The sequence below is a fragment of the Pygocentrus nattereri genome, chromosome 13 (genome assembly GCF_015220715.1).
Source record: "Pygocentrus nattereri isolate fPygNat1 chromosome 13, fPygNat1.pri, whole genome shotgun sequence".
Classification (NCBI taxonomy): Eukaryota; Metazoa; Chordata; class Actinopteri; order Characiformes; family Serrasalmidae; genus Pygocentrus; species Pygocentrus nattereri.
In genome coordinates this window covers 32234979-32260115 of record NC_051223.1, presented here as the reverse complement: position 1 = coordinate 32260115, position 25137 = coordinate 32234979, and the positions used below count along the sequence as shown (strand labels likewise).

Sequence of the window (25137 nt, the reverse complement as noted above, 5' to 3'; positions counted from 1 at the left end):
GATTACTTCAGGGAGATGTGACAAAGGAGGCAAAACATTACACTGTGCAGCAAACTGGCCCACCGGCTTTGCAATCAGAGAACTGTGCAGTGTTAAAACTTTAATGAATTCCTTATATAACACAAAGTAAGATGTTTCTCCATCAGAATCAATACATTTGAATGGTGAGTACAGTCAAATAATCAATGACATGGCCTCAGGGCCTGAGTGCATTTAAATGATCTCCCTGGCGTAACCTCACATTTATTAATGAAGCTGTTCTGGTAATTATACGTGCGAGTGGGAAACACAGTTCATTACCATTCATTTCAGTTATGTCTCGAAAGCAGAACATGCTGAGTCATAGTGCCTATATGTGATTAAAGGGTTAATTTAGTCTTGCGTCCAGATTCTCCCAGACTGACTGATTCTATTCCGAGAAAATGGGGGTTTCTTTGGCTAGGCATGACATCATAATAATAATAATGATAATAATAATAATAGTAATATTAATAGTAATAATATTAATAATAATAATAATAATATTGAGTGTATTATTTTTTAGCACATTCAAAAGGACCCAGACACAGTGCATGATGTTATAAAAATAAGAAAATAAAAATAGTGACATAGCATATTTAATAGCATATTAAAAACAGTGCAAATATTAAGCAAGGCTTTGATGAACCCACTGAACTCTCTGATCCTGGACCTTTTCAGACATTTTCAAGGAGAAGCTTCTAGGTGCTGTAAAATCAGACTGGAGCAGAAGCAAATCAGTCTGCTGTACCATTGACTACATAGTTTTCTGAGCAGGATCTTGCATTTATCTTAAAGTAGTATTAATATAGTAGTATTTGAGGCTACTGTGTAAAACACAGTGAAGAATTTCCCTTAGTAGCACATTTCAGACTAAGGCCTAATGTGATGTGGGAAGCGCCCTGTGTTTGTCTGCATTTGGTGCTTTAGTAAGAGCTTAGTGAGGTATGACTTTAGCCTCTTGTAAGTAATAGAGTTGTACTATAGGCTTGACTGTGAAGTGCCAGGAGGAGTTTTCCCTTCATCTTAGCAAATGATCCACTAAATGTATCCAGTTCAATTGGGCAGAGCTGATGGCCATCTTTCATCACTCTTTCAGAGAGACTCGAGAGGAGAGTTTTACCTCCAGCCATGCTGCAGGTGTCACACTTTATCTCCACAGGGGAGATAAAGGATATCATTTAAATGCTCCAGACTGTTGGAGACTTCAGATTTTATTCAGAGTATTTATATATGGCCATGTCTTTTTCAGCAAAAATCTCACAAAAAGTAAGTAAAAATAATGATAACCTGAAAAGGTCCTGTAATAGTAGTAGTAGTAAGCATTCTAAAATAATAATAATAATACTAATACTACTACTACTATTACTACTACTACTACTACTACTACTACTAATAATAATAATAATAATAATAATAATAATTATAAAAAGCTTTTCATGGGAAGACTTGCTTTCATTTTTTTGAAGAAATCTGCAGGGATGTTTTTCCACACTTCCAAAGTTCAGTCTTAGAAGTTGATTGCATTTTTTGCTTCTCATGATCCACATAATCCCAAACACACTTAGTTATGTTGAGGTCTGGACTCACATCCACCCTGAAACAAGAGTGGAGCTTGATTTTCTTGGACTTTCTTTTGAAGTTCTGTTTATCTGATGGTGACAGTTTTGGTAGCCTACAAGCAGTGGCGCAAAAAGGGGGTATGCAGCGTATGCGGCGCATATGGGCGCTGCACTAGAGGGGCGCCAAAACGTCTGCATTTGTTTGTTCAAGTATGATAATACACATCAAAAAACAGCACAGCACTAATCAGGCGCCCATCCACTCCGTCCCCACCCTCCTGTCATTTGCTCCCAAACACAGGCGCTTGAGAACGCGCCCCATAGGGAACGTCAAGGCGTGTGTTTTTTTTTTTTTTTCTTCAAAACAGAAAACAAAACAGAAAACGGAAGAGGGAGAGAGAAAAAGATGTTGTAGGGATGAAGAAAAGCTTCTCAAAGTGGTTGAAAGACAGCAGGTTGGTCAGTTTATACGCTTTATTCACCTACGTCACCTTTGTCTACCAAAACGAGACTGTAGGGTACGAAAGTAGCCTTGGACCACTGGGTTCTAGCAAAGCTGCCTCACTGCTGCGTTCCCAAATGCACTTATTCAAAAATAAAGGAATCTAATAGAGTTCAAACCTTCCATAGTTTCCCCAAAGATCCCCGTGAACCGTGAATAGATTCACACAATCAGAAGAGATCGCCTTTTCAGTTTAAGATGTATGTTACTGTGCTAGCTAAGGCTAGCCATATTAATATTACCCCGCCAGCCAGATGAATGATAGCAGTGAGGCAGCAAGCTAACGTTAAAGCTAAACTTGGTTCTCCAGCTACGACCTGATTAACCCTGAACTGGTTATTTTCTCGGTTTAACTTCAAAACGAGTGACATTAGTCAAGCCATAGCTCTTTATAGTAGCCTGTTTAGCTAGCTAACCTAGCTAGTCAACATTCTAGTTAATATCCTAACCGTGGCAGCCTGGTCTAAAGCTCAGCTCGCTGGTGGCACTAAATCATCTTAAACTCTTAGTTTCAAGCCACATTCAGACACATTCAGCCTGTAACTGTTTTAGTTGAGTTTTCCTTTACATTTTTATTTATTTTGTCCTTTTATTTATTTAATTTTCTGTTTTACCTTTTTATTTATTTTATTTCATTTATTTCTTCCTTTTATTTATTCTGTCTTCTGTTTTACTGTTTATTTTATTTCCATAATTTACTTTTTTATATAAATTTGGTGTTTTAACCCTCTTTCTTTGTGCTTATATTTTATTATGCTAATTATTAATCTCTATTTTATTGCATTACATTTTAGCCTGTCCACTTATCAGTTTATTCTGAATTATTTTATTTCTTCTTAATTAAATCCTCATTGCTTGTTTTTTGCTCTTACCATTTAATTTGTATTCTGTTTATAAAGTTCCTTATTTTAGCTTGCCTGCTTAAATATTTGATTTTAATTTTAATTTTTTTCAGTCACTTTAAGTTAAGGGGCGGGGTTTTGGGGGGGGGGGCGCCGATAATATGTTTGCATCCATCTCAGAAAGTATGCAGTTGCACCCCTGCCTACAAGGTCTTGCACTGTTGTTAAGAGAGCCATTTTCTCTGTATCTTTCAATCATTTCTCCTGTTTTGTGTTTTTCTCCTCTTATTTTCCTTCAGTGCAAGTGGATTATCATGTTTATCTTTTTGCAAAGGCAGCAGGAGGAAGTTTAAACAGACGCACTTTGTATAGAAAACAGTAAATGTATATGTAGATATATGAGTGATGAGTGCGTATACATATATAGCTGAAAAGAAACGACCCAAAATGACATGGCAAAAAGTCTGGTTCCATTGACTTACATTAAAAGTAAAGTATGTTTTTTTCCATTCATATACACACACATATATACACACACACACACACACACACACACACATATGCATATGTGTGTACATATATATATATATATATATATATATATATATATATATATATATATATATATATATATATCGATAGATAGATAGATTATCTTCTATGCATACTTATCAGAAAAATAAAATAACTTGTAGTTAAAGGGCATTTTTATACATAGCTTGTATGTTTGTTATGTTCTTCGGTCCAGTATTTTCACTGAAATGTTGTTGAGCACATACTGGCTTCCTATTGTGACTTTGTATGCATGACAGGTTGCTTTGTACTGCTACAGACAAACACAGCGGCTCTACCACCCTGTCTGTTTCATGAAGTGACCTGCACTATTTGTTACACACCATGAACTGTCAAAAGGGACACAACAGGGGCAGTTCCTTCAGGAGCCCGAGGCAGCTGTACTAAAGCTCCATTTCCTTTCACTCAGTCTCCAACCAGCACTTAGCTGTGCTTCTTTAAAGCAGTGGTAAGCTTCTGGTTGCATACACTCAATCTTCACCTAGAGAGTGAGAACGGTTTGGTTCCATGGGTCCAGATGACAGTAATGAGAAAGAACCTGAGCCTCTAGCTGTAGTATGATTAGATTATGGCCAGTACGTCTAAAATATTGTTTAGTCAATAGTTCTCTGATGAATGCTTGCTTATACTGCATGTAGTATACAGATGATACTTTTGCTTCATATACATTGATATGTTTACATGTATGTTGGGTTTCTATTTAAGGTTCCATATTAGATAACACCAATAATAATGCCCTTTTTGAAGTCATTGGTTTTGCAATAGCAGGAGATTCATTTACATGTAGCCTATATAAATCAGTTTTTGGAACAAAACCTTGTATCTGCAAAATGATAACTTTACAGGAGAAGGAAAAAACATACTTTACTTTTAGTATAAGTCAGTAGAACCAGACATTTTTTATGTCATTTTGGGTCATTTCTATTGGTCCATTCATCATGAAATTTACATACAATGCAGTAGAAAACATTTTACACCATTTAATTTTATCATTGTTTCATTTGCTCTAACCATGCATCTACCTCTCTTGACTGAATGCACCGAGTCAATAGCATGTCAGTTACGCAACAGCTGACAGTCCACATCACCACATAAAATCACATTTTTTTCTGTAAATAAGAATTATCATTAATTAAGAATTCATGTTTTAATGTTCTGAGTTGTACATGAGATGTGACAGTACATAGAGACCTGATTTTAGCCACACAGAGCAAGAGAAAACGCTTTTTTGAGTGCTTCCAAGCCTTTTTTTCACAGAATATGGTGGCACTTTTATCGCCATTCAGAAGCGAACAGTCAGTAAAAATAACTGACCTGGTGGATTCACACAAGACTAACATGATGCTGGTAAAAATTACATTATCACACCTTCCCACATAAAGCGAATCTCGTTTGAATAATGCTTTTAAGGCACAGACACACGGACAGATTGAGAGAGGTTGAAAATGATCATGTAAAATGAATTGTGACCATTTTGTGGCATTTAAACCCACAGAGATGTTATAAATAGATCACAAGGGGAAAAAATAAAACACAAAAAAAATGTAGGATACCTATAAACAAAGATTCCTGTCTCCCGTCTACATTAACATTTACTGTTTTCATTAAAAAAGTGTTTTTATTTAAACTCCCTCCTCTTGCTATGCTTGCGTCTGCACTTTAAAGCTGTTAAAACTGTATTCTTTCTTTTCTCTTTTCCCATTACTGGAGCATCTGTGACTGAATTTGTTTTGCCTCACATTATGGTTACTTCATGTTGGATCATCAACAACTTCTAATAGAGTCCCAGTGCAGAGGAACAGCCTGCATATCTGATTAGATTTTTCTTATCTGGTAGAATTTTCAAGCTGTTTCCTGTCAGACTCCCTCAGTCGTACTGTTTGGGGAAGCTAAATATTTTTTTTGTTTTTTTTATGATTTATTAGATGAAAGATTAAATGTGGGCCGTGCTGTTGGGAACAGATGAAGCGGTCGGGGTGTAAGGCTTCATCCTCAGGCATCTGGGAACTGGGCCTATTAATTGTACAGCATTTCAGCTAGTTTTTTAAATAAAAGAACTGCATAAAGCCAGAAGTGTTCAAAATGTGTGGCATGGGTGTCACTGTGGACTCAAAATGCTGCGAAGCGGTCTACGGTTCTACTTTTATAACATGATTCCTTACTGACTGTTTATTGAAAAGTTCATATCCTTTTATATAGTTTTTGTCACAATCTATCATTTTGTGAAAGGAAATACATGAATAGGAATAGACTTCACAGCTCTTTTTGCTTTTGTATTATTTTCTGACTAATTTTAAATTCTGGTAATGTGGATGCTCATCCAACAGTATAGATGGCATGGAGCTTCTTTTATATGGTGATAGAAAACACAGTAGCACACAGAAAACCCATTCAGTTCTAAAGCCCAATGTCAAGTTTTGGTGGGTATAGAGGGGTATAGAGCCCCCCATCTCTGGGTCTAGCAGTGGACCTACCTGCGTTCTGTGGTGTGATGGAGCTCCGTCCTGTGCATGTGGGATGAGTAAGAGTGGCGTTTGTGGTCCAGAACTAGTCATCCAACATCAGTACCTGACCTCACTAATGCTCTTGCAGCTGAATGCAGTCAGATCCTCATAGCAATGTACTGTAAAACTCACACAGAGGAGTAGAAGCTGTTACTGCAACAAAGGGGGGCAAACTCCCTATTGTCTCTTTCTTTCACGATTTCAGAAGAAAAGAATGAGCAGATGTCTATAAACCTTTTATACGGTGTATTTAAAGGTTAGTCATGGTAGATTACGCTATGTTGACCAAGCAACTGTGCACATGGTCTCTAAAGAGTGGGCATGCTCTCAGGTGTTAACTGACACATGGAGGATTACTTTACTGATACTTGCAGCTACGATCTGACACACTTCAGTTTATAGAGAGATTTCACATGAGCACGGACTCAAAATGTCATTTTAAACAGGAAGTTAATATTATGTTCTGAATCTGGTGTTCTCTCACAAAGACGTACCAAGGACTTGACATTTCTGAGACAAAAAGAGTTTTTTTTTTTTTTTTTGTCGTGGAAATGCCAATCATTCTCAAGAGACACTGCACAGTACAGACTGAAACTTACTGGCGCTGGTTTTCTGGGAAGAGATGAAGTCTGGCCTTGGGTAATAAGAGCTTGGTCAGTAACTGAGTAGTTTAATCCAAGATTGGGCTTAATGTGTCTGGAAAAATGACCATTTGTGCATTATCTGTTGTTTACACTCTATGTTGAATTCCATCGACATGGTCTTTATTATGAGAAGCGTTTTCATTAGTTAAACAGTCTCTATTATGGCTGCCAATGGGAATTAGTATTCCAGATGATGTGGCCGTTGCTGTGTTTCCCTGCCCTGCTGTGTGCCTGACTGACTGGTTGAAATTCAGCTCATGTTTTGTGAAAAGCTGTCTTTTCTTTCACTGTCAGAGGGCAGAGTGTGAAAGAGAAAAGTCACAGCTATTACAACCACTAAATGACAGCAGACTGAGAAGGGCAGGGCAGCGTACAGAATATCTTACTAACAGCTTTAGCAAAGCATTTCCCCTCATGACTTCACTCCATTTGAGCTGTCAGGGGAATTTACCCTTAATTACGAGTCTGTGTAACTCAGTAAGTGCTGTTAGTTTTCAGAAACAGAAAAAAACACCAGATAGACAGTGAATTCTGCACTCTTTCAGAATATTAATAGTATAAGTGTAGTTTCCATTGGGGATGGAGAGCCCAGCGTTTAAAGTTAGCTAATGGTTGTGGACGAAATCTCTAAATAGGGTAGATGTCCAGTCCGCGTGTCTTTCAGTCATTCGGTTTTTATGTCTAAACCGGTGTTGAAGAAGCGGAAAATGGCTCAATCCTCATTTTTGGTTCTGTTAAAAGTAAAAAAAAATAGCTTTGCTTTATATTTTCACAAACTAATCATAGACTCAGATGACAACAAATTGAGGTAGAATAAAGAGTTGTATTTTCTTCTTCCAGATTTAAAGTTTCCTATCACTTCAACCAGAAATAAACATGTAAAGTGCACATATGGAGTACTTAGTAATCCGATCACTGTAGAAAATCAGATTTTGTTAGTGATTCAATCAACATGTTTAGATGCACTTGAGTAATCAGATAATGGGGAAACTCCAGAGCTACATGAGTCAGGCACTAATTGTATTTCTGCTTTGCAACCAGCCAATAAGCTCACAGGAGAATACATGATGCAAACATAGCATAAACTCAAACATGCTGTGGCTTTAAAAAAAAAAAAAACATTGTGCCACTTTACCTGAAAATATGAACATACATGATCTAGAAGATGAAGAATATTTAAACCCTTCATTTCGTCAAGCATGTAGTTTCAATGTCACTTCAATGTCACTTCAAAGGAGTTTTGCATGTGCGGACTGAGAAATCCAAAAGAAATTATCTAAAGAAATAAAGATTAAGTGTACATGGGCTAAAAAATCAGATTATTGAGCTGAAATCCAGCTCTCTCTGTCAGATTTCTCAGTTGGATTTCTAGATTGGAGTGTGCTGTTTACATGACATTTGAATAATCAGAAAACTACAAAAATCCAATTATGGTCAGATTATTCAGTGCATGTGAACACACTCATGGTTGCGCAAACTCAAAAATCTGGTCATGGGTAAAAAAAATGACAAACTTGGTAAGATTGGGCGTAAGTGTTGAGAAGATGGACACAGTTCAGTGCATTTCTGGAGGCTCTGTGACATTTTATGGATGTTTGTTTATTGAATATAACTTTGTTCTATCAGTAAAGACTAAACTGAGAGGGAAGGGGCTCTTATACTTGACCTGCACCATCTAACAGTGAAGTGAAGAGAAGAGAAATGAGAGTCACATTACCCAATAATGAGCAAAAAAAGTAATACTGTAATGTTACGTTGGAGGTGAGCTAGGTTATAGTAAGTGTGGTATTGCTCCAGACTTGAGAAATAAGGCTGTGAGCTGTAGGCTGTCCTGTGCTCATAGTGTTATTGTAATAATGTGGTGGCTGCCACTGGCTCTGTTTTTGAGGAAGGAGCTTTAGAGGTGTGTTATGCAAAGCTGCGCACTTCTAAAGAGCACTTCTCATAGCAGAATCATGGCCTCTCTTGCGTTTCCTTTTTCACCAAGACACTACTATCCTTACCATTAAGACTGAAAGCCATTCAGTCTTTTGAGTGATGCAGCAACAACCAGCACCTTTGTTACATTAAACTAAACTGTCACTGTGAGACTGTTTGGCTTTAGGTCCTTTTCTGCTGTTTCATGTGAAGTAAAGTAAGGATTAACCATTATTTAACCTCAGAAACAACTGAAATCATAAATGTAATCTAGTGTCCATGCTTGTGTGACATGCGTGCACACAAAGGGGAGTCGGGATTTAGCACAGCACCGACAAATACTTCTTAAGTTGAGCCTGAGCGCATCAGCAGCTTATCTGGGACCCCCTGTTAAACGGCAGGAGTTCAGTCTCTTCCCCATATAGTTCCATTGTTTTGCAGATAGAGCAAAGCTATGCTTGTGAAATGTGCAAATTCTGACCCAAAAACTAATATAGTTTATGAATATGACAAAATGAAAGGCTTGATTTCTGTAATTTCTCAGCTTATGTGATCACATGTTATTTCCAGTTGAAGTGATAGAACTTTTGGTCCCACATTATATTAAGTGTCTCTAATAACTATGTAGTTACATGCAAACCACATATGCGACAACAATGTAACTACTAATGATTGAGCCACTGTTAAAGATGGATTACAGAAGTGCACCTTATCCAGTTACACAACTGTATCTTCACAGTTGTAACAGCCTATTCTCTCATGTAATTACACAAGAGTAATAACATAAATGCAACATCTGTAATCGGCCTGGAACAGCAGTTTTTTTTTTCCAGTAGTAAAAGGATTTATGTAATACCTGTCATTAAGACATTACTTACACTGTATCTGCCAGCTTTCCTAACATTTAGCTAGCATTAATGTTGCTAGTGCTGTGACATTGTAACCAGATTCAACTTTAAACCATTCCGTAATGTAACAGTGTAGCAGACGTCCCCTTATCTTAAAATGTAACTTTTATAGCATTATAGCAATTAAAAGTGTTGCATTAAACCCAAAGCAATGTCTATATTACCACTCCATTATTACACAGTACCTACATAACAACTACACAGGAACTGTCCACTTACTTTAAAGTGTAACTTTAACACAGCACTCCAGGAAAGTTCCTCTGTAGAATTTACACTTGCGTAATCACATGAGGCAAAGCTGAAGTCGATACATGTGTGTAATTACTTCTGTAATCCATTTGTAACACTGACTAAATCATTAGTAGTTACATTGCTGTTGCATATGTTGTTCATGTATAACTACACAGTTATTAGAGATACTATTAGAGATAATCAGACTATGTACTCTTACTGCACAGCTGCACAGCTAATCTGGATGATAGATAGTGAATTATAACATTGACTGATTCAGGAGGATAATCCATTCACTTAATTGTATTACAACTTAACAGTTTTTGTATTACAGTTTTCCGTTATGCATGAGAATTAGTGTTAGCTAACTTAGGTATTGCTGTTATTAGGGTAGAGCGGGGCACATACTAATGCTGGATAATTGTATGTAGTTAAAAATCTTTCTTTTCTTTACATGTTCTCTAATTCCCACCATTTAGCAAAAATGAAATGTTGGCAAGTAAAATCATCTTTAATCTTGTAGATATATTTAACCTTTTTTTCATTTTGAGACTGGTGTAAGATATTGTAAGATATTCAACCTATTTCTAGAAATTTTGTACTTATTTTATCAAGTGAAATATTATATAATGATGATTTTGCTTATTTGTAGCATATTTTTGAAACATGCAATATTTTTTGCCAATATAGTGTGATCGTCACTTGATAAAATGATTTAAAATGTGAAAATTGTCTAGAGATAAGTTAAATAATCTTATGTATTTAGATTAGAAAGTTTGTTTCGAACAAGATAGAGTTGTAATTTTAGCGACCCTCCATCTGTTATTGTTACCCTTAGGGGTGTAGGGACGGTAGGCTCTAACTTCATAGTGTCCCCCCACTTCCCCCTTTTAAAACCAAATGTCCTTATGAAATAGTTCAATTAATGTGTCCAATTAATTCTCATTTAGAGATAATTAATGGCCCTTCATGTTTTCAGTGCATTCTCCATATGGTTGGAGTAATGGACTATTGTTCACATACTACAGTGCTAAACCAGGCATTTCAGACAAATTTGAGCTGTTGGAACATGCAATTAATCTCACACACGCACACACACACACACACACACACACACACACACACACACACACACACACACACACACACACATTTGCTTCCTGCTCTCTCTACCACGACTAACTGAAATTGTTTGTTGATTTTATTTCCTCTTGGTTCTGCCACAGTTTAAAAGGTAGAACACAAAACTTTTTATTCAACAAGTGACAGATGTAAAATACTCTGTAAAAGTGTGGCTTTTGTGTGTGGAAGTTCTTTGACTTCCTTATGAGCCCTTAAACAAATAAAGCCTGTCTCACTCACTGTAACCGTACAGCAAGACTTGATGACTGACAGTTTAAGGGTATTGGAGGCAAATATTGCTCTTTGCTTGCTCAGGAGAATCAATGGTGTTTCAAAGATTCCTTAAGGAGAAACAGCCTTAGACAAAAAGGAGACGTGAGGTACAGGACAGAGATCAATTTAATCATTAAGATATAAACAGTCAATCAGTGTGGTTTGATGTGAAATGGTCCGTTTTAAAGAAACAGAGTCAGAATTATTTAGAGGCGTGCTAATAAGGAACCAGACGTCTGAAGTTTTTAATGTTGCTAAAACGTCCTTATTGCATTAAATGGTTATTGTTATACAAATGTTTTGAGAGACCCCCCCCCCCCTCAAAAAAAAGTGTTAATGGCAGAGAGGTACCTGCATGGCATTGTAAGGTACAAACCCCCACTCCCAAAAAAGTCTATATATTTACAGTTATTAATATTCCCTATAAACATAAATATGAAAACTAAAAAGGCATAAAATATCTCTGATTTCTGTCACACCCATTGCAAATATATTATTTACATCTCAACAATTGGATTATGCAGAAATATAAAAAATATATGAAATATATATATGAAAAATAGGTGAAATTGCCCTTTCCATCCTGACGTTCCATCACGTCATTGCTGTCTAGGATAAAAACGAGATTAAGGAGATTATTTTTATTTTTTTACAGGTTGGCAGAGTCGCTTTTGGTAGCATAGCAGTCACTGAAGCTTTGGTCTATTGTGTATCCCAGCAAACATTTATGATGCCTCTAATGAAGCCACTTACAGTAGTGTTTTTATAACTGCACACATCAGAAGAATTCATGCAGTGGAATTTGAGGCCTTGTATTTTAGGGGTTGTGTTTTGGAGTCATTCTCTGTAAAGCAGTTCATGAAGATATGATTTCTGGACCATTAGAGTCTTGTATGAACTGAGTTATGGACTAATGCATTGGCTCATAAAGTTCTATGTAACCATCTGCTTCTCTGCGTTGGTGCTAGTGTTTATGATGGGCCTGGCTAATGCAAATGCATGACTGAAAGCAATGTAGCAAGAGAGAAGGAAGCGTATAAAGAGATTTAGTGGCTGAGGGAGGAAGGGCTCGCCCTGTTCAGCTAAACCCCTTGAACTGAGTAGAGTCAGGCGAGTTAAGGGATAAGTGTATGTCCTGGAACCTCTCTGGTTTGGTTCTATTGCATTTCCACAAATCTCACCTCCCTGAGGCTCCTCAAAGCCACTGGGCTGGATTTGAATTCTTCTGGAGTGGGGAAATAAAGATTAATACCTAAAGTGCAAGAGCTACTTCAGAGAAAGTGGAGAGAGAAATCATTCATCATTTTCCCTCAAGTGTGGGTCTGTCGACCTACCATCAAGGACAAAAATATCAGGGTAATGGTAACAGGGTAACAAGTCAGATTGTATGTTGGTGATGCTTAAATATAGTGGGTGAGGGAAATATTTTAGGATCATTTGGATCATTTTAAAATGTTGGAAATGATTAAAATTCTGAAAAAGTTGGCAGAGAAAGCAGTGATACAAACCAGTTTTGACCTGTATTTGAACAAAAACAATACAAAGATATATATATTTTTGAAATGCACAAAAGCGGGTGACACTCGAGTATAAAAGGGGCGTCCAGGACGGGCCGAGGCTTTTTTGAGCTATGTTTATGGAACATCATCAGTTGATGTTAGGCTGGACACATTTTTCTTGATTTGTTGATTTTTTTTCTTGATCTGTGCTAAAAGCTTTATAAACCTGACCCAGCTTGTGTTGACTGGGTTGATTTGCTTTTGCTCTTTTGCTCTTAAAATGACAAGGAAACTTTATTCAGTATTAGTAACCAGATTAAAAAAACACACTTCCAGAAAGAAAGTTTAGTGTTTAGTTTTTTTGTATTTTGCACTGTTCTTTCAAAACAATCTGAAGCCATTGTTATCCGTCAGTACCACTAAAACTAAAAAATCAGCTTTATTTTGTCTCCCTGTACTGGAATATTTAGTAATTGATTGACATAACAACAGTAACAAAAAACAAAACAGTGGGAGCTTTTCTGGCATCACAGCTGTCCTACTTTGTGAGGGGAAGGAGGCTGAAAAGCTGAGCTAGGTAAAGAGAAATCTTTGGATAATATCATCTTCCATTACCAAGGTTTGCTCTCATCATTTTGCCACAGGTAACATAGACAGTTAGGTGAAGAATGAATGCTGTAGTTTTGCCATTGGCCATTTTCGAATGTTGAGAATTATTCATGATTTCGCTGCACAGTGAACGCATTTAAAACCAGAACATTAACTAGCAGGGCTCATATAACTTCAGCTATTGTTGAGTTAACAGTGATGATCCTCATCAAACAGAGATACAGAGATTACTCATTTTTGTGATTACATTGACGTTTGATGATGTAGTTGATGGTATCGCTGACTCTTCCACAGATGAAATACTTGCATGATTCTAGCAATTTGTATGCTTTTATCTCCTTTCATGTGTATCTCTGTTGTGGATAGGTGATCATAGATGCTTGGATATGTTACTGCAAGCATTAATGTATAATTAGGACTCAAAGATAGCTTATCGATGTAGTACAGATCAGCACCTCTGATCATTCTGACCTTTTCTTGGTATCTTGATTTGGAAGCCATATCTGGCATTGACTGCTTGTACACATTATGCTGATGGAATGTCAACAATATGGCTGTGAGGCACTTTTTCTGGACTATGCGAATACCATCTGTACCAACGCAAACCATATATTGCCCACCACTGGCATTTAATTCAGTGATCTATTTTCTTTTACTGACCTTTTCAAACCCTTTGCTTCTGTGAACCGCAGGTGGATGGGAAGATGTAGCTGGACATTGAACGAAAGAAAAACGTGATCGTTCACAAGCTCAGGTCATCCCTGAGAAGGGCGTGGCCCACGGAGCACCACCCACTATGTCCAAGAAGGCACCCAGTGGGAGAGGCAAAGGGGAAAGGCCTGATGCCATGGCAGCCCTGCAGGCAGCCAATGAAGAGCTGAGGGCCAAACTCACGGATATTCAAATCGAACTGCAGCAAGAGAAGAACAAGGTAGGCAAAAAAATTTGCCTTGCAGAGACCAAGTGTTTGTGCTGCTCAGTAGATATGTGCTTTGAAGGGACCACATTATGGAAGCTAAAATTAAAAAAGCAGTCTGTTTGGGGAAACTAACCTGCAAAAATGTTGTTTTGATGTCACAAAATCCAGTGTATTTATGCGTAGCTGCCTGTTGACCCTACAGCAGGTATTTCCACCCCAAAGCCCATAACTATAAATGTAGCAGCTCACAGAAAAATTGAAATCAACTTTTTGCAACAATTTTCTTTGTTTTCTCTCTAGTGCTGACACTGAAAACCAAAAAACAACAGGGCCTGAAGAAAATCAGATCATCCATTCACAAAAAAAAACAAAAAAAAAACATTATTTATTTTTTAAAAACAGTGGAAACAATAGAAAAGAATAGAATAGAAATGTATAAGGTAAATGTAGACTGGAATTTGGAGCTCCAGTCCTTCACTTTTTTATTGAAAATTCTCAGCTGGCTTTTCCGTCATTGTTTGGACTGGAAATGTTTCTTTCGTTTTGAGGGTGTTTGTGAGTCATTTGAAAGAGTCAAGCTACCCTCCACTCACAGGTCTTTTGAATTATAACAGTAGTAACCCTAACTTCATATCTGCTTCTTTTTCATTGGTTTATCAATTTGAGTTTAACCATTTGCTGGTGCTTGGCCAAAAAAAATACGCTCTGCGATCCATGAGTCAAAATCAAATGCCTGTCTTTGCTGTTTTATTGCTTGTTTGTCACATTTAAGATGAGCTCTTGCTGCAGGAATACTATGAGAGCAAATGAGAATCTATAAGGAGTCAAATGCTAAAACTGGTAGATTATGCTGACAGTACAGCACTGGCGTGTCGCTAGAAGAGGAGGAAAGCAAGCTGTATTGACAAATACCCTTCGTTTCATCATAAAATGCATTCCCACCAGCAGTGTTGTTTGGAAGCGGGTCAAGACCCGTGGTTTTGCCAGACCACAGTTCAGCTGTTTATTGCAGACCCCAGAGCGGGTGGAATGGTCACACGTCAAGATGGAGGAAACTAAAGAGAAAGTATGATAGGTGCACATCAAACAAAGTAGGATAGACAGCACACTGAGAAACATCTCCATCAATGGCTAGCTAACTGTCTGCCTCTAACTGTCTGAGGCTGTTTTTCTCAAACTGTTGACGTTTAATTAGGCTGCTACTGTAACGTTCTTATTTATGCTTAATATTTAGATATATACACAGACAGACAGACAGACAGACAGACAGACAGACAGATAGATAGATAGATAGATAGAACCTAATTGATTCTGAAGGGAAAGTGCAGTGTTTCATTAGCAAGACATATATTTTACATAAACTTACGTAAACTATGCAGAAAAAGAAAAATAGAAAGAAAAATAGAATATATATATATATATATATATATATTTGCATATTTACATAGCATATGAGACATTTGTTGTATTTACATGATAGCAGGCACTGAGTGGTTAGAGGTAAACTAAAAGCACGATGAGTTTAGACATAACTAGGACTTGCAGCAATATTACAATGTAAAGTGCATAGTGAAAGTGTCATTAAAGCAGCAGGTTATGGTATATTGCACATTGATCATTAACAAGAGAGGTGATATATTGATGTGGTTATGTTGGTTATATTGTTCTAATCTGAAAATGTTTGGTTCCTAATTATTAAGTAATAGTAATTAAGTTCCTGTAATGTTTTTATAACTTAAAATCACATTACTGGCTTACTGTGAACTGTCTGCCCCCTGAGTACAGGCCTACAGACCACTAGAGGGTGTTTTACAGACGTCAGGTGGTCTGCAGCCCACAGGTTGAGCTGTGCACATTCATTCTGATGTTTTAAGTAGTGTTTTAGTTGGACTGCTTTTTGAACTCTATTTACAAATACTGTCATAACAAAACCTCCAAAATGGTAACTTTTCAGAAGAAGGAAAAAGCCTAATTAACTTATAATGGAAGTTGATATACAAAGATTTTTCTTCCAAGTAGTTTTGGACCATTTTTGATACTGAAGAACGTTTTACAGGACAAAAATCCAGGTATGAGGTTTTGGCCCAACAGCGGGGGTATATCAGTATTGATGGCCCAGGAGCAAAACCAGACAGTTTATTTTTAAGGAATAAAGAGAGGTTAAAAACGATCAATGGACAACATTTTCTTATGTACAATCAATCAGGTATCACAAATGTAAATACATTGTGCATATCACAAGGAAAAAATGAGAGGCAAATGTAGGATATGCATATTAATGTCCTATGAAAATAATTAAAATATTTAATTAGCATTTACATTCATTCATTTTCAACATTTAACGAATTAATACTATTCCAGCTGAATTCCAATTGGGTCCAGATAGCTGAGCCACTTACCAGCGACAGTGTGACTGACCTCTCTGAACTCTGAATTTAGCAAGCACAACCCTTCAGAAGAGTCAAGTTCAGTCATGTTAGATATATTACAGCCCTTCCTGCTAGTGGTGTTGATCATTTTCTAAATGACATGCTTATTAATTAACCCCTTTTATTTTATGAGCCTTTATATCACTTCAGTGATATGGCTGCTATGATCCATTAGCATTGAGAGATGTCATTAGGTCATGGTGGAAAGCCTGCAAAAAGACTCTGGCTGAATCTCTGACTTGATTCCTTGTCAGGGTAGATTCTGACTGACAGCTAGTGAGTGTACTGCTTTGTCCTGTTCTATTACATATGTGTCTCCGTCACTAGATGTGTGAAGAGTTTCCTTGGGGACAATGCAGGGACGTTGAAACACTTTGTGTCTCTACCACTGACTCGAGAAACATGCTATTTGGAGTCGGAGTGAATGCTAAGTGTGACATGTCTAAGAGTGATGTCTGTAGAGAGCTGTCACTGGAATACGTAGGCTTAGCTCAGTGCATGCTCTACAGAGTCAGAATGCAGAGGCCTGATAGAGGATGAAGAGTACAGGCATACAGGCAAACTGAACCATATGCTTTTTCCAGAAAACCAGAAGAACTTTATGCTCTTTCCAGAAGATACAACAACGAGTGCACAGGAAAGAGTTGCCTAATAAACCACAGGATTTATGAAGTATGCCAGTGATATTTAGATCCTGAAATGTCAGTGCACTTCTAGTTTAAAGTATCAGACATGGTGACAACATATACGGCAAGTGTGATGTATCTGCACTGTTGTTTGTAAGAGCAACAGATTCATTCAACATGTTTAATGTATCATTAGAGGTTCAGCCAAAAATGATATTTGCTCAGTTTTCCTCTTAGCCCAGAGGTAATAGATCACCAAGTTCTGGTGTCCATATTTTGCTTCTTTAGTTTAGTGCTGGAACTACAAGACTGATGTTCCTAACAAACACTAGAACCCAATACTTAACTAAATACATAATAAATGCATCCACAGAATGTCTCTAAACCCACTCAAGCTGCATCAAAGTTTTAATTAAGGTGGCAACTACTTGTGGGTGCGGTTTAGGACACAGTATAATTCACTGTGAACTATAAACTGAACAAAAGTTTTCCACGTAGCTGAATTCTAACTCTCCTGCAGAATCCCTCTCCCCTTCAGGTCTCTCAGGTATATAGACACTGGACTGCATTCACAATTTCTATTGTTTCTAATTAGAAACATGCATCCTCATTAATAATTCAGGAACAAACAATTATTTATACATAAAAACAGCAGACATTGTGAATGTAATCTGTAGTGTTCATATGCCTGCATGATGTGTGTGCACACAAGCAACACTGGGCTTGAGAGAGTGCTCTACTCACTTTTTTTACCTTTTTTAGTAATTTTTTTTATATCTCTCATCTTGTGATTAGAAAGACCATTTTTACACAGAACAAAGGGCAACGCTTTACTGTAAGGTTCTGCTTATAAGGCTGCAGAACACCTAGATAAGCTAGTTATGACTACTAACATAAGTGTTTATAAATGCATTTGCCAATAGACACCATCTGTCATAAAGTTTACTTTAGCTAGCTAACTTTGATTAAAATGGATTAAAATTGGCAATTATGTCTGTAGTCATTACAACCTTGTGTAGGTGTTATGTAGCCTTATGAATAGAATCCTAAGTGTTACTGAACAAGGTGTATATACATTAGACATTTATGAGCATATATATATATATATATATTTATTTATTTATTTATTATTATTATTATTATTATTATTATTATTATTAATAATCTTGATCAGGAGATGGCATCCTCTTGCATCCCTCTTAGAACAAAGCCACCTTGGTCTCTTCTGAGTGTCTCTAGCTTGCCATCTTTCATGAAAACCACTGACAGTAATCAAAACTAGGCATCTAGCTGCATCCTATCTATTTGTATGTTCTTTATAGCTCAGTTGCAGTGTTTTTTAATATCTATATTGCACTGTTTTTCAGAAGGAAAAGCTTCTTTACAATATTTTATTTTGAAATAGATTTTTTGTTTTCTGAGCCAAAACAATTTATGCAGTATGTAATTAGAGCCCTGTAGAATCAAGGCATTACTGTGTGTTTTGTTATAAACTACCAATCATGCAAGCTGATGCAAATTAAAAGTGTGTGAATTTGGATTCGGCTGCTCTCCTGCATCTTGCTATGCAGCTATGCACAATGACTAACACTTACCAGATCATGCTCCTGCAGCAAATAAGTCAGTATGTCAGATGTTCTCATTTTCTCCTGCTGTGCCAGCTGAGTGTTTTCCAATAATATGCTCAATATGTTATTACTGCAGAAGAATGAAAATGAGTGCACAGCAGTAACAGTAGAATAATGGAAGTCTGTGTGTGTGTATTTGTATTAGAACTGCAAAGTATATAGTTTGTTTTCTGAGTTGTGACTATGCCTTTAAACATAAGGTGCTAGTATGAGGAGAGACTGTGCAGGACAGCTTTTGCTTCAAGCCTGCTTTTGATGAATGGAAGTGGGACTGACAGATCTGAGGAACAGGGAGAAGTGTTGAAGGAAGGGTGCAAAAACTTAATCACAGCAAACAGAATGTAGAAATGGGAATTTATAGATTGGAATGTTAGATTGGACAGGGGAGGGCATCCAGGCATGGTCCTCCTCTCAAACCTCAGTTATTCTTCTCTAGCTGTCATCACAATATTGGCCTTTGCAGTACTGAAACATAAGTTATTGCAGAAGGGTGCAATATGTAAATGAGCCCATTTAGAGTAAACATCATTTAAAAGGCCTGTTGCTGTTTCTGCCTTTAACATGATGCAGCCAGCTCTGCTGGATAAAATGATGGATTTGGCTGATGCTATTTGAAAACCAGGAAACTGTCCAGAAGAACGAGAGCACAAACTGTGGCCTTGATATACAATCTTTAAGAATAAAATGTAAGCTTGTAAAGCTGTTTCTGAATGAAAGGTTTGGCCTGTTTAAATCATTTCTGAGCTCCCTCATCAGCAGCACAGAGGTCTTTATCCATCAGTTTCATATTACCATGGTTATATGTTTCAACAAATTGCTTGTCAAATGGAAAGCTTTCCCCCTCACACTCACATTACATCCAAGAACAGGTATAGATCATCTGTATAGATGACGTTTATGTTTTAAATGGACCCACACAGAATTGTTCCTTTAAGTAATGAAATTTATTTTAAGTCAGTTACTATAATTTGATTAGTGTAAACCAGCCATTAGGGGTGTACTTTGTGTACATCTGGTGCCGGTCCCAAGCCCGGATAAATAGTGAGGGTTGCGTCAGGAAGGGCATCCGGCGTAAAACTTGTTCCAAAAAAATCTTTCACAAATATCACAAATATGATTGCCATACCGGATCGGTCGAGGCCCGGGTTAACAACGACCACCTCCAGTGCTGTTGACCAGTAGGGTGCCGGTGGAAATTGGACTACTGTAGGTCGAAGACCATCAAAGAGGAGAGGAGGAAGGCGGGTTAGAAGGCAGCGAGAGAGAAGGAAAGGCAGGAGTGTGGAAGTTAGAGTAGGGACTCTGAACATAGGGACAATGACTGGTAAAGGCAGAGAGCTTGCAGACATGATGGAGAGAAGGAAGGTAGATATTCTGTGTGTCCAGGAGACCAGATGGAAAGGAAGCAAGGCCAGGAACATTGAAGGTGGATTCAGACTGTTCTATCATGCTGTAGAGAGGAAGAGAAATGGAGTAGGGATAATCCTAAAGGAGCAGCTTGTGAAAAGTGTTCTGGATGTAAAGAAAGTGTCAGACAGGATCATGAGCCTGAAGTTGGAGGTTGGTGGTGTAATTTTGAATGTGGTCAGTTCATATGCACCACAGGTTGGTTGTCGGTTAGAGGAGAAAGATGAATTTTGGAGTAAGATGGATGTAGTGGTAGATGTGGTCCCTAGAGAGGAGAGATTGGTGATTGGTGCAGACTTCAATGGACATGTTGGTGAAGGGAACAGAGGGGATGAAGAGGTGCTGGGTATGTATGGTGTGAAAGACAGAAATGCGGAAGGTCAGATGGTTGTAGATTTTGCAAAGAGAAAGGAAATGGCTGTGGTGAACACATATTTTCAGAAGAGGGAAGAACACAGGGTGACATACAAGAGTGGAGGGAGGTGCACACAGGTGGATTATATCCTTAGCAGGAGATGCCACCTAAAGGAGATTGGAGATTGTAAAGTGGTACCAGGGGAAAGTGTAGCAAGACAGCATAGGGTGGTTGTCTGTAGAATGAGATTAGAAACAAAGAAGAGGAAGAGAGTGAAGACAGAGACAAAGATTAGATGGTGGAAGCTGAAGGAGGAGGATGGTTGCAGGCAGTTCAGGGAAAAATTGCAACAGGCCCTTGGGGGCAGTGAGGAGCTACCTGAGGACTGGGAAGCTACAGCTAAGGTGGTGAGAGAAACTGGCAAGAATGTGTTAGATGTTTCGTCTGGTCAGAGGAAAGAAGACAAGGAAGGTTGGTGGTGGAATGAGGAAGTCCAGGAGAGTATTCAGAAGAAGAAGGCAGCTAAGAAAAAGTGGGATAACCAGAGAGATGAAGGAAGTAGGCAGGAGTACTGTGAGGCTAGTTGCATAGCAAAAAGATGGTGGCAAAGGCAAAGGCTCAGGCCTATGATGAGCTGTATGAGAGGCTGGACAGTAAAGAAGGAGTAAAGGACTTGTATCGTTTGGCTAAACAGAGAGATAGAGCTGGAAAGGATGTACAGCAGGTTAGGCTGATAAAGGATATAGAGGTAAATGTACTAGTGAGTGAACAGAGAGTGATGAGTAGATGGAAGGAGTACTTTGAAGAACTAATGAATGAGGAAAACGAGAGAGAGAGGAGGACAACGGGGGGAGAGATAGTGGATCAGGAAGTGCAGAGAATTAGTAAAGTGGAAGTGGGGGCAGCTTTAAAAAGGATGAAGAATGGAAAGGCAGTTGGTCCAGATGACATACCTGTGGAGGTATGGAGATGTTTAGGAGAGAAGGCAGTGGACTTTTTAACCAGGTTGTTTAACAAAATCCTGGAGAGTGAGAGGATGCCTGATGAGTGGAGAAGTAGTGTACTGGTCCCCATTTTTAAGAACAAGGGTGATGTGCAGAGCTGCAGTAACTACAGAGGTATAAAGTTGATGAGCCACACCATGAAGGTATGGGAAAGAGTTGTTGAAGCAAGGCTAAGGCAAGAGGTTCAGATCAGTGAGCAGCAGTTTGGTTTCATGCCCAGAAAAAGTACCACAGATGCAATTTTTGCTTTGAGAGTGTTGGTAGAGAAGTACAGAGAAGGTCAGAAGGAGCTACATTGTGGATCTAGAGAAGGCATATGATAGGGTGCCAAGACAGGAACTGTGGTACTGTATGAGGAAGTCAGGTGTAGCTGAAAATTTATGTTAGGCTGGTGCAGGACATGTATGAGGATAGTGAGAAAGTGGTGAGTTGTGCAGTTGGAGTGACAAATGGTTTCAAGGTGAAGGTAGGGTTACATCAGGGATCAGCTTTGAACCCCTTCTTGTTTGCAATGGTGATGGACAGGTTGACAGATGAGGTCAGGCAGGAGGCTCCATGGACCATGATGTTTGTAGATGACATTGTAATCTGTGGTGAGAGTAGAGAGCAGGTGGAAGAGAATCTGGAGAGGTGGAGGTTTGCACTGGAGAGGAGAGGAATGAAGGTCAGTAGAGATAAGACGGAAACATTTGTGTGAATGAGAGGGAGGCAGGTGGAAAGGTGAAGATGCAAGGAGTAGAGGTCGTAAAGCTGGATGACTTCAAATATCTTGGGTCAACCATCCAGAGCAATGGACACTGTAGAAAAGAGGTGAAGAAGAGGGTGCAGGCAGGATGCAGTGGGTGGAGATGGGTGTCAGGGCTGATGTGTGACAGAAGGATAGCAGCAAGAGTGAAAGGGAAGGTTTACAAGACAGTAGTGCGTCCTGCTATGATGTATGGTTTGGAGACTGTGGCTCTGTCTAAAAGACAGGAGGCTGAGCTGGAGGTGGTGGAGATGAAGATGCTGAGATTTTCGTTGGGAGTGACAAGGATGGACAAGATTAGAAATGAGCAGATCAGAGGGACAGTGAAGGTGGAGCAGTTTGGAGATAAAGCCAGAGAGGCCAGGTTGAGATGGTTTGGACATGTGTTGAGGAGGAATAGTGGGTATATTGGGCAAAGAATGTTGGAGATGGAGCTGCCGGGTAGAAGGAGAAGAGGTAGACCTCAGAGAAGGTTTATGGATGTAGTTAAGGTGGACATGGAGATGGTTGCTGTGAAAGTGGAGGAGGCAATGGATAGGGCAATATAATGCATAAATAAAATGTTAGTGTCTTATAAGTGAAGGTACCACTTGTCTTTTACAAATTCTCCTTGTTGTCTTTAATTGTACTTAGTCCCTGTATTTAGTATTTAGTCTTTTCCAGCTCTCTTCTTGGTGTCTTGAGGAGGGCTTTGTGATGCTGTGGACATGGCTGGTTTTCATTAGGTTTTGGTTTGAGGTTAAGGTTAGGGTTAGGATTAGGTTTTGGGTAAGGTTGTGTAAGGTTAAGTTTTGGGTAATGGAAGTAATATATTAACAATAAATCTACTTAATGTAATTAATGTATCAACAAACCATCTACAAGATTTACTTTATTGTATTTAGATGCTTCACTACTGCTACTTCACTGATATGTTGTTGATGTGTTACTATTAATCTGTTGAGGGTTTATTAATCAATTACAAAGAACTACAAAGGACCACTCCAAACGAATTGTTACCAAAAATTACTATAACCTAATCCTAAGGATTACTATGTTAAAGTAATGTAATCGGTGATGTCTGATCTCATATTTATTAAGGGAAAATATAAGTTGAGCAATATATGGAAATATTTTGAACATAAAACTAATCAATTTATATGTGGGCACTCAAGAGCAGTGAAAAAGGTGACATAGTTAAAAAATCAGCAGATCTCCAGGAAAAAAAATCTGAGTGACAGGAAAATAAAGGAAGACTAAAAGGAAAAAGGGGAACAAGTATTCGCAAGATTCAGTTAATCAAGTTTAACATGCAAATGCAGTATACACTGATCAGGCATAACATTATGATCCTGGTTTCTACACTCATTGTCCATTTTATCAGGTCCACTTACTGTATAGGTGCACATTGTAGTCTACAGTTACAGACTGTAGTCCATCTGTTTCTCTGCATACTTTGTTAGCCCCCTTTCACCCTGTTCTTCATTGGTCAGGACCCCCTGGACCCTCACAGAGCAGGTATTATATGGATGGTGGATCATTCTCAGCACTGCCGTAACACTGATGTGGTGGTAGTGTGTTAGTGTGTGTTGCGCTGGTCTGAGTGGATCAGACACAGCAGGGCTGCTGGAGTTTTTAAACACCCCAGTGTCACTGCTGGACTGAGAATGGTCCACCAACCAAAAATATCCAGACAACAGCGTCCTGTGACCACTGATGAAGGACTAGAGGATGACCAACACAAACTGTGCAGCAGCTGTCGTGTGCAGATAAGTTATCGTCTCTGACTTTACATTTACAAGGTGGACTGACAAGGTAGGAGTGTCTAATAGAGTGGACAGTGAGTGGACACGGTGTTTAAAACTTCTGCAGCACTGCCATATCTGACCCACTCAGACCAGCGCAACACACACCAACACACCACCACCCTATCGGTGTTACTGCAGTGCTGAGAATGATCCACCACCTAAATAGTACCTGCTCTGTGAGGGTCCATGGGGGTCCTGACCACTGAAGAACAGGGTAAAAGGGGGCTTACAAAGTATGCAGAGAAACCGATGGACTACAGTCTGTAATTGCAGAACTGCAAAGCTGATAAAAATGGACAATGAGCGTAGAAACAAGGAGGTGGTCATGTTATGTCTGATTGGTGTAGTTTAAAGCTATACTGCTCTCCCCTGCTCTTCTTTTGAGACCCCTCCTCACCAGTAATTCTAAATAGAAGTCATTCCAAAAACCCTGTCTGACTGTAATATTCAATCTGCTAAAAGGCTGTTCTGATATAGTTTCGTGTTGGTGTGTCATGCTCGGATGGTTTCAGTTCAGAGAGATCAGAGTGTGTTATGCGTTTTAAAGGCATTCATTTCATATGAAAACTAAGATGGAACCGATCGTCTTAGTTACCAATATCATACCAATCATTTACACATATTAACATATTGCACCCATCATTTACAACTACTGGAGGAAAAAAATCAAATGCGAAAATGAAACTAACTTCACCTCTGAGGAGACTGCACTTTCTTTTCTCATTCCGTTTTGTTAGTTTGTTAATATTAGATCATTTCAGCATTAAAATCGGTCAGGTTAACATTTGCAAAGGCCTAAATTTATTTATTAATTTGTCAAACTACAGGATTTCATGGAGCAGTAAATGAGAGTAAAATAGTTCATTTCCAGACCAGATCAGTTTGCGTTTGTAGAATCGGTGTAAAAGCAGACCTGAAGGATTTCTTCAAATATCTTCAGGAAAATGCTGCAGATCTCAGTTCTGACAATAAAAATAATGTATTGTTGATTGGCTGAATAGAAGACAATGAACTTTTGTTGGGGTGGGGGATT

General features: G+C 38.4%; 1 protein-coding gene across 11 annotated transcripts in view; it reads left to right on the top strand.

Moving 5' to 3' along the window:
• jakmip3 (Janus kinase and microtubule interacting protein 3) overlaps positions 1-25137 on the top strand; it is an 83416-nt gene that overhangs the window by 1447 nt on the left and 56832 nt on the right. For all 11 annotated transcript variants that reach the window (XM_017701564.2, XM_017701620.2, XM_017701610.2 and 8 more), the window contains one exon: positions 13897-14135. In XM_017701564.2, coding sequence (XP_017557053.1) covers positions 14001-14135 — 135 coding nt within the window. In that variant the 5' untranslated portion in view covers positions 13897-14000. The remainder of the gene's footprint in view (positions 1-13896; positions 14136-25137) is intronic.